Source organism: Triticum aestivum, chromosome 2B (assembly GCF_018294505.1).
Source record: "Triticum aestivum cultivar Chinese Spring chromosome 2B, IWGSC CS RefSeq v2.1, whole genome shotgun sequence".
Taxonomy (NCBI): Eukaryota; Viridiplantae; Streptophyta; class Magnoliopsida; order Poales; family Poaceae; genus Triticum; species Triticum aestivum.
In genome coordinates, this window is record NC_057798.1 from 812400193 (window position 1) to 812411326 (window position 11134).

Consider the following 11134-nt stretch of genomic DNA (forward strand, 5'->3'; position numbering starts at 1 on the left):
CTAGCTTTTCTTTGTACTCCATGATGGTCATGTACTCCTATACACAAGTCCATGAGGCTCAAGCAATAAACATCAATTCCACCAATCTCCCTCTCCATTCTTCTACATGACCAATTATATTTAGGTCCTTAGCCCGTTAGCCGACTGTCAAAAAAATCATAGCCTCATATTGACTTTTAGCTAGGTTGGACCTTGTCCATATTGTCTTCATCAACCCGACTCAATGTTGGTTGCCGTGTGGTGTGGAAAAAGAACCCGACAAAGTTAACAATGGCGACTGCCAGTCATATTTACGGAGTGCCCTGCATAGGTGCAACTATCGTTGAGGATTTGTTAAGGTAAAGATGGTTATATTTCATAATCACACATTAATAGTTAGACTGAACTGTTGTTCTTTCCTGTCATATTTGATGAGCAGTTACTAAACTAACCATCTAGCATCAAATACAATACAATAATAATTGGTTGTTATATATTACCGTCACCCATTAACAAAAAATGTTAATTGGACCGCACTTCTTTTGGTCACCTATCACTATTAATGAGCAATTATGAAGGGAACCATCTGCCAACAAATAACGTCTGGCTATTAAGAAGTCACTAGTTGGGATACAATCACCCATTAAAGAGTATGTTAGTTAGAGGCGAGAAGTTAGAAACCATATTGTCCATGTCTTTTGTCCTTGGCTTTATTTGAAGCGGTGACCATTTATACTTTTTGCCAAACCCAAGAATTATTGTATTTTTTGTCGGAGGCGGACCAAGCAGGTGGAGCAGTTTTAGTTGTAAGGTGCTACGGTCGATTTTTTTCCCACGTCACGCGCGCCCTTCGGCCTGGTTAGTGCGTCGGGTTACTTAGCGCGTACTGGCCAGCTGGCTTGAAGTGGCCGAAGCGTAGGATAGGCCGAAGGACAGGCATAGTTTAGCAATAGAATTCAATCAAATATAAGAGTTACATATCGGTGGACCCCGTATATACTAGTAAATGCGTACGTGTAATGAACGTTGATACTCCCTCCGTCCCGAAATATCTGTCGCAGCTGGTCATTTCGCAAAAATGACCTCGCCTTTTCCGTATTCTCTAGAAGAATATAGTGAAAACTGCGCACGCGTGCATATAACTCATCACTTACATTAATTACTATAACCTCGAGTATAATTAAGGGAAATCGAATATGCACAAGACAGTAACACTCACTTGAAGTTGTAAGGAAAGAGTGTTGTATCTTTGTTTTGATTTATTACCAACGATCGTAGCAAGTTCGCCTCTGTTTCTTCGGCATGAAATTTAACCGTAAATTCATCTATGAGATTTGTGTTAATGAATCCAATATCATACATTTCAGCTTTTCTGCATTAGACGATCTTCAATCTGCATAATATAGTAAGGATAATTATATATACATGCAATGAAAGAGCTGAGCTATATATAGAGACTTAATGACAGAAGTAGTACTTACAAACAGTAGCAAGTGACCGTTAATTTATCGAGGGCCTTTAGATTGAAAACCTGAAAGAACTCCTCAAATGGAACAGACAACTCCTCAATTCCAACGAGGTCGTGGTGATCCTCTTTAACTTTCAGCGTCAAAGTATCGATTTTCTTCCCAGCCGACTGCTTTCTGCAGGTTTCCATGTACCAATCATGGAATCTTCGCATCATCGTTGTTAGAGTAATTCCATCTTTGACAAGAGGCTTCCCGTACTCATATTTAAATTCGTCCACTTCCATTATATCAAAATGTGCATCGTCGTAATCTCCAGGATTGGTACCGCGCAAGATCCCCGAATGATTAGCGACGATATCACTAGACACCTTGAGCGGGGGGCACAATTGGTTCGCTTGTTCGCCGAGCTGGGGAATTTTTTTCCTAGTTCTTTGTTCTTGTAACCTTTTGTCACTGCAAGTACTTTCCGACCGCTTCGCTTCCTTATATATATTTTTAGTAATGCTCTCATAGTTGGTTTGCGGCGGAGACGGTGGTGGTCGCTGTAGGGCATCCAAAGTGCGCTTCGCTTTCACCGGATCTATCTGCTCCCCCGGAGGTGGATGTCTCTTAGCTCTTTGCGTTGCGAAGTAGTCCTTCACTTGGGCTTGACAGATCTCCTCGTTTTCCTTCTCGGTTATCTCGTATGGTAACTTCTCTGGAGTCTTGAGAGATGGACCGAATCTGTATTGCCTCCCGCCTGTACTGCTAGACGCCGAAGCAGGCCGAGCGGCTGCGGCTTTCTTCTTTAGTTGCTTACGAGGCGGAGGAGAAGGACTGCGACGCGCCGGAGCAGCCGGAGCGGCGGCGGGTCTCTTCCACCCTTGCTGACGAGACGGAGAAGGAGGAGGCTGCCTGGTCGGGCGCGCCGGCGCAGGCGAAGAAGGAGGCGGAGTACCGCCACGCGCTGGAGAAGGAGACGGAGTGCCCTGATCACTCGCCGGAGGAGCAGGCGGAGGGCCCTGACTCACCGGAGGAGAAGGAGGAGGCGGAGGCGTCCAGTTCGGAAGGTTGATAAGCTCCTTCCGCCATAGGCATGGAGTCTTCAAAGCAGAACCCAACCGAGTCTCCCCTCACCGGTAGGGTGGTCAAGCACGAGCTCCTCAAATCCCCCCGTTATTTCTTCCACCGTCACCCTAGCATATCCTTCTGGAATTGGACGGCAGTGAAAAGTTGCGCCGGGTTCAAGAGGTCGAACAGAGCCGATAGCCGCCTTGACTTTGTAGTTCTGCCATTGCGTCATAAGGTGGCAATGTTGAGACTCCCTGATAGAATCCACGGGGTAGCTAGCAGGAGCCGTGAAGACATGCTCCAGCTGAAGCAGCTCGGTGGAAGCCACGCTGCTTCTCCACTGAGATGGCAGGGTAGCTTTGGCAGGTCGCTTGCTTCGAACTACATCTCGTTCCTCTAGCTTCTGTACCCTTGCGTGCAGCTCCTGCAATTCGCTCTGCTCCAACTTCCTCCAGCTCTCTTGGCATTTGTAACTGCCTGCGTCCGGAAACCCAGCCTTCCAAGGAACGGAGCCTGAAGTGGCTCGTGTCCGTCCAGGGTGCTCAGGATTCCCGAGGACCATTGTGAGCTCGTCCTTCTTTCTTTTTGGAACGAACATCCCTTCCCGCGCTGCGTTAATATAATCCCAAAGATTCGTGAGGGGTATTCGCAGTTGCTCCCTCGTCCAAACGCACTTCCCTATTATAGGGTCCAAGGTTCCGCCAACCCCGAAGAACCAAGTCCAGCAACGGTCTGGACAGTTCAATGTCTATGATTCGACTCCTTTATTAAGCAGGTCGTTCTCAACCTTGGGCCACAACGGTCGGGCTTTGAGGTAGCCACCTAACCCCATGCGATGGTGATGCTCCTTCTTCACAGCATTTATCTTGTTTATCGCTGACATCTTCTTACTCCTCTCCGATGTCTTGTTGGCCACAAATGCATCCCATTGATCTCTGAGCTTCTCAAATCGGCCGACGAATTCTGTTTTCTTTTTTTTTTGTCGACAAACTTTGCTTTCCGCTCATTCTTCCACCTCCTGAATAGATCTGCCATCTTCTTGAACGCAAAGGACTTTATCATTGGCTCCATAACTGGATTCTCCGGATCCTCCTCTTCCGGTAGGGTGAATTTACCTTCAGCGTTTTCCAAAGATCATCTTTCTGTCTATCTTCGACAAAAAAAACTTGAAGCTCTTCATCCTTAGGCTGATTCCATAGCTCGATGCTGATCGGGATCATGTCCCTAACAAGAACCCTGCACTGAGCAGTAAATGCCTCCTTGGTCCGGAGGGGTTCAATCGGTTGGCCATCACGCGCGATTGCTGTGACCATGAACCTTTCATCCGAGCGCAGCTTTTTTTTCGGGCCTCGTTTCTTTACCGAAGTTGTGCTCGATTCGGAGGGCTAGAAATAAGAAGAAAGACGAGAGTTAATATGTGTAGATACCAAAACAATGAATGCATCAATTAGCTAGTCAGCACAGGCTTAACCGATGAGGTTCTTGCTCACGAGGCTAATGAATGCATCAATGTATTCTTCAGATTCTTGCTCATGAGGTTCTTGTTCTTCAGGTTCTGCCGGACGAGGAGCTCGGTAAGGCCCCGAAGCTTGGCGATACGCCGGACGTGGAACTTCATGACGCATCGCAGCTCGGCCAGGCGCTGGTCGAGGAGCTCCGCGAGGCACTGGAGCTCGGCCAGGCGCTGGTTCGAGGAGCTTGGCGAGACGAGACGGCTGGGGAGCTCACGGACAGAGGCGGGCAGGTGGCCAGGGCGAGGGGCCTAGGGAAGGAGCTCGAGCGGCCGGCGGCGGAGGGCCTGGAGCACGAGCTCCGGCGGCCGGCGGCTAGCAGGGAGGTGGCTGGAGAAGGAGCTTGTGAGGGGATCGCCGACAGGAGATCAAGATTGCGTGCAGGAGCGGAGATCGCTGGGAGCTGGGATCGCAGGGGGATCGAGTTGAGCGGGTCACCAGAGAGGAGAGTTGGGATCGCGGGGGATCGCTGGGATTGCGGGGACAATCAGACTGATAGGCAGGGACTGGATCGCTAGCTATTTGAGACTCTAAAGGGTGTAATTGTAAAATGTGTTGCAGTTCAAAAATCCTGTCCCCCGCGACAGATATTTCGGGACGAAGGGAGTATTAGAGAAGAAATTAATTGCATGTTCTTATTAGGTAAGGTGTCCATCACATGAGTTGATATTTGGTTCATACTAATTACACGCTGAACATGTCGAGCGCTCACCACTGAAACAATCTAGATTGTTGGATTAACATGGTTTAATGGCTGAGATTAATTGGATCTGCAGTTTGGGTTGATGCGGAAGCCAAATATGCAAGGCGATCAAGACCTTCTATTTGAAGCTTATTTTTCATTGATGTGATGATTGATTTTGTAGTAGGGCATGAGGCATGGCTATCAACTTATTTCGGAGTACAAGTACTAGTATTAGTCACGCGGTCCTCCCCCTCTGTACGGAAATATAAGAGAAGAGCGTTTAGATTACTCCTTTAGTGATCTAAAGGCTCTTATATATTTCATTTTTACGGAGAGAGTATTTTGGTAGCTTTCTCCAGGATCAGGTGAAATGCGTTTCGGACGTGGCGCATCTGGGTCATGGTGGCACCTATTGCCAGCCGGATAACGAACTTGTTGTCCACCACAGTGTGTACCATGAAGGCCCTCCCGCTGGCGTTCACCGCGTTGAGAAGCTTACGGTTCAAGGCGTCCACCGCATGGTCGCCTTCATACCTTGGGCGGAGACGGAAGCACACAAGGGAGAATCTCCTCGGCGCGACCACCTCGAGCCGCTCGTCGGCCTTCACCGCCTGCTCAAACCACTTTGCCATCTCCACATGCCTCCTGATGTGCGCTCGTAGGCCCGCCGCGCCGTACCGTCGTAGAACAACCCACAGCTTGATGGCGCGGAATCGGCGTGCCAAGGCAATCTGCCAGTCCTTGTAGTCCACCACATCCACGGTTTCTTGGCAGCTGACGTCGTTGAGGTACTCTGAAGTGATGGAGAGCGCGGAGGTAAGCTGAGCTGGGCTGGCCACCCACAGGCAGCAGCAGTCCATGTTGGTGAGGAACCACTTGTGCGGGTTCATGCTCACCGAGTCGGCCAGCTCGGCGCCGTGGATGTAACCCTGGAACTCGGGGCAGATGAGCGCGCTGCCGGCGTAGGCGGCGTCCACGTGGAGCCACATGCCATAGCGTCGCGCCACCTCCCCGAGCTCACCCACCGGGTCAACCGCGCCGACGCCGGTGGTGCCAACCGTGGCGCACAGGTAGAGTGGCACAAGGCCGCTGGCAAGGTCCGCCTCCACCGCGTGGCGGACGCTTTCTGCGGTTAGGCCGTAGCTGGATGCGGCCGACGTTGGGATGATGCGGAAGTTTGACGGGGGGATCCCAACAATCCTGGCGCCCTTCTGGAAGGTGGTGTGGCTCTGGTCCGAGGCGTACACCACCAGCTTGAGGATGCCTTCATGGGTTAGCTTGCTGAGAGCGCGATCCCGTGCGGCGGCAAGAGTGCATATCACGGCCTCGCAGGTGCTCCCGTGCAGCACCCCGCCGCCGCCGCCTGAGAAGAAGAAGCGATCCGGGAGGCACATGAGCTTTCCCATCCAGTCCAGCATGACGCATTCAAGTTCGGTTGCCAGAGGCGAGGCAGCCCATGTGAAGGGTGCGACGTTCAGGCCGGCGCAGAGCATCTCGCCGACGAACCCGGCCGTGCTGGCGTTGGCTGGGTAGTAGGCAAAGAAGTTGGGGCTCTGGAAGTGTGTCAGTCCAGGGAGGATGTGTTGCCCTGCATCCTCCAGTATTCCGTCTACCGGCTCACCGTTTTCGGGCGCCGCATCGGGTAGAAGCCTACGGAGGCTGCCCGGCTGGGCTTCCGACTGGACAGGGTACTTGTCCACATCGCGGTAGTAGCCGGCGAGGAAGTCTATCACAGCGCGGGACTCGCCGGCGAATGTGTCGGGGTCCAGTACATTAAGTGATGGATTACGGTTTTTCATGGTCCACACACGATTCGTTGGGCTTGGAGTTTGAGTGTGCATTATGTAGCCGCAAAACGCGCCGACCGCTCTTTTAATGGACTTCATTTCGGTCTTCCCCTTCCAAACAAAATCCTAAATGCGTCAAAGCGAGCCATTATATTACTACTATATATAGTACATACGGTCCTTTTCCTAGTACGTGTGAAAAAATGTCTTTTTCTTAGTACTCCCCACTGTAGCAAAATGTTTTTTTAGACACTGGTATGACAAAACATTTCCTTGCTACCCTGGTTTTTGGGTTTACACACATTTTGCCTTGCACCCGTAAAAGTTTTGCTACTTCAAAATAATTCCTTGCTTATTAGATCCGTCTTCAAACTTTTATGGAATCCAGTCACCATAGCCGCTACTCCGACGTCATTGCAAACATAACTTCCAACCTCTCTCCTCTCGAAAACAATAAACCACCAACTACCCTCGTTCCAATAAATATCCTTTGGTCTTACAAACAGTGGTATCTCCACCTTCTACTGCTCTTAGACTTGGACACTTAGCCAACCCTTAGGCATTGCTTTCCCACCTATTTACTCCCACACCACCTCTACTACTTCCATCTCACATGCAATGTAGGGTGTGGTTTGTCATCTAACAGTCGCAACCATTCTTACCACAATTGCTTATGTCTGGCTAGATGTTGTTTTGTCCTTGTTGTAGAATTTTGTCTCAAATGATGCACTCGATGAGCGGTTCCTCACCCATAGAATATTGTTATCCTCCAAGAAAGCCTACTCGCTTATTTCCAACATGCCCCAGGAAAACTCAAATCCCAAAATCACTTGACCTTCAAATATGTCGTTGGCTTATCTTCAAGGATCACCTCAACTACAGTAACAACCTGTTCCATAAGTCCATCGCTCCAAACAGCTATTGCCTAGGTGTGATTATTACCTTGAAGGCGCGCAACACATTTTCATATTTTGCCCCGAGGAACCTCATGTTTGGTTGGTGTTGAGACTACATGCTCCCATCTCATTGATCTCATTTGGGATGTCCCCTCACTAGGTGGCCTCGACATTGGCCAGAGGTTCCACTCTCCATCCTCTTGATGATTTGGGACTCTCATAACACTCATGTCTTCCACAATGAGTCACACTCCGCTGCCGTAACAATGAGGAGCATAGTCTCAAACATCACTCTTCGGACTTTTAGGTTTCCATTTTCTTAGGTGTTTCGCAAAGTACCTGAACATCGGTACAATAATTTACGTGAATTTTTATGATAGTACCATATAACCTCAAGTTGTTGAATGCACACAGAGGAGTGAATTTACCCAGGTTCAGCCGCTTGCGATGAAGGTAACAACACTAATCCTGCTAGCCTAGAATTCTTTCTGGGAACAATATATCAATTAGTATAATGTCTAAATCCAATGACTTTGATATGGATTCGCTTGGTTTCGGGGTGTTCGAATTAATAGGGATGTCTTAGAGCGAATCTACTATTGTCTAAACTAGCCTTTTGATCTTGTAGTCTTGGTCGTCGAAGTAGAAGTTTTCTTCCTTGCTCTAGTCTTGGGGTTTATATCCAATTTTAGTCGATTCCTCTCCACCCAGACTTGGTTTCCGGGTCTAACATGATTTGGACTCATTTCTTCACTAGGAATCGAACACCTTCCCTACTCGTTGGGGGTATTTGCTTTGTCCGTATGAGGGCATGTCACGTGATGCATTTATTCGCCTGGAAGGCCACTCGAGGGGCATATGGGACATTATATCTGGTAGAGTTCCTATTCCCATCAACAAGCCCACAAAACTATGAGAATTCGTGTCGTTGGGTGTGTTACCCTGACATCCTCTTTATATTCCATTGGGCATTTTTTCTCAAGGCGATACTTTGTCCGGGTCGCCATTGCTCCCACCTAATATCCCTTATGTCCTGAAGTGCCTTATGTCTTTAACTGGTTCCCGAATTATCCTGTTGTTTGGGTATGTTCTCATTAAGAGCTCGTGGAGAATTGCGGATGGTGATGTAAAATGTGACCCCTTGTGTGGAAATATAGCCTAGACGCAATAATAAAGTCGTTATTATTTTATTTCCATTTTCATAATTAAGTTTATATTCTTATGCTAAAATTGCATTGGTTCTTGAATGTGATATTCATAGGAAAACATAAGTGCATGTCTAGAAAGAGAAACACCTAATAGATCCATAGTCAAGCCTCTAGACTAGCTCATGTATTGTTCTATAGGATGGTGATATGGTGTAGGTAAGCTAGATGTGCTTCATGAGGCCCACCCAACCGAGTGATATCCTGGTACAGACTCCACTAGTAGAAAACAGGGCTTTCGTTCGGGCCAGATAAGCCCATTAGTCCCGGTTCAGTCACGAACTGGAACCCATGGGCCCATTGGTCCTGGTTCGTGAGGCCAGGGGGCCTGCCGGGCCTCGTGGGGGCATTGGTCCCGGTTCGTCTGGCCCCTTTGGCCCCGGTTGGTGGGACGAACCGGGACCAATGGGCCTCGCTCCTGGCCCACCACCATTGGTCCCGGTTGATGGCTTGAACCGGGACCAAAGGCTGGTCTTTAGTACCGGTTCAAGCCATGAACCGGGACCAATGATGTGCCTATATATACCCCCTCGCGTAAGAGCAGAACACACTGCTCTGTTTTTTCTGGCCGGCGAGGGGAGAGGCTTTGTGGTGCTCTAGCTCACCTCCTATGCACACGAGGTGTTTGATAGAATGCCCGAGCCACACTACTTAAGCTTTCTCCTCTCCAAGCTCGACCTCCAAGCTCCATTTTCCTCAATATTTGTCTAGGTTTAGTAGTCCGTCATGTCCCGACCCCGTCTTCAACGCCGTCGATCGCCCGCACCGATCTCATCGCCGGCACCACCGTGGTGAGCCTCTTGTTCTTATCTTCTTTCTGAAAGGAAAAAAAATTCTTACTTGTATGTTTAGATAGATGCTTGTATAATTTTCTTACTTTTATTATTGCTTATTATTATATAGTGCGATGGTTTTGGTATCCACCCCTGTCGGACCTCGTCCTGTCTATGATTCGGATGTGGTATATATTAACTTTATAACTATTTGGTTCATTTATTGTTTATGACAATTATGTCGACCAACGTGAGGTATGTGAACCGGAAATTCCAACCGACCCTATTGTTGAGAGGTTAAATTTAATTGAAGAAGAAAACAATTTCTTGAAGGAAAAAATAAAAAAAATTGAGGAGGAGAAGATGATATTGGAGTTGCATGTTGCGGATGCCGTCGATGATCACAAGATCAAGATGGATGCAATGCGCTTGAAGATTAGAAAGATTAGAAAATATGCCATTCATACCGAGGCTTGGTATCATTATGCCGCTGGATCAATTGTTAGCTTGGTTGCGATTATGATCGCATTTGTTTTTGCATTGAAATGTTTTACATAGTTTCAATGTATGGTTTAATTAATTAGATGCTCTGGAGAGCTATATGTTGTTAGATGAGAACTATGTATGTACTTTGGTTTTAATGTCATGATGAACTTCTATTAATTTGGTCACTTAATTATCTATTCATGATGTTCTGTAACGGTATTTGACACACTTAATTATATATAATGCATGCAGATGAACCGACAATGGATGTACGGTGACAGACACATCTCCGAGTACATTAAGGGTGTGCATAATTTTCTCGAAGTGGCTGAGGCAACAAACAGAATAGTTTTATGTGTTGTCCATGCTCTATATGTTGGAATACGAAGTCTTACTCTGACTCAAAAACCATTCACACCCACCTGCTTTATAAGGGTTTCATGCCACACTATAATGTTTGGACCAAGCACCGAGAAATAGGGGTTATGATGGAAGACAACGAAGAAGAAGAGGACGATGATAACTATGTGCCCCCTGAATACGGTGATGCTGCAACGGGGAAGCTGGTGAAGATCAAGAGGAACCAGATGATGTGCCCGATGATGATCTCCGCCGGGTCATTGTTGATGCAAGGAGACAGTGCGAAAGTCAGAAGGAGAAGCTCAAGTTCGATCGCATGTTAGAGGATAACAAAAATGGTTTGTACCCCAATTGCGAAGATGGCAACACAAAGCTCGGTACCATACTGGAATTGCCGCGGTGGAAGGCAGAGAATGGTGTGCCTCACAAAGGATTTGAGAAGCTACTGAAAATATTGAAGAAGAAGCTTCCAAAGGATAACGAATTGCCCGACAGTATGTATGCAGCAAAGAAGGTTGTATGCCCTCTAGGATTGGAGGTGCAGAAGATACATGCGTGCCCTAATGACTGCATCCTGTACCGTGGTGCGTACGAGGATTTGAACGCATGCCTGGTATGCGGTGCATTGCAGTATAAGGTTAGACGAGATGACCCTGGTGATGTTGACGGCGAGCGCCCCCGGAAGAAGGTTCCTGCCAAGGTGACGTGGTATGCTCCTATAATACCATGGTTGAAATGCCTGTTCAGAAACAACGAGCATGCCAAGTTGATGCGATGGCACAGTGAGGACCCTAAGAAAGACGGGAAGTTGAGAGCACCCGCTGACGGGTTGTAGTGGAGAAAAATTGAGAGAAAGTACCAGGCTGAATTTGAAGGTGACCCAAGGAACGTATGGTTTGAAGGTGCCCATTAATCCTTTTGGGGAGCAGAGCA

General features: G+C 48.0%; 1 protein-coding gene across 1 annotated transcript; it reads right to left on the reverse strand.

Annotated features, from left to right (window-relative positions):
- Positions 1 to 4863: 4863 nt before the first annotated feature.
- Positions 4864 to 6493, reverse strand: LOC123039787 (tyrosine decarboxylase 1-like). The gene has a single exon (XM_044462794.1). The coding sequence runs from the start codon at positions 6491 to 6493 to the stop codon at positions 5021 to 5023; it is 1473 nt and encodes a 490-aa protein (XP_044318729.1). The 3' UTR covers positions 4864 to 5020.
- Positions 6494 to 11134: the final 4641 nt, after the last annotated feature.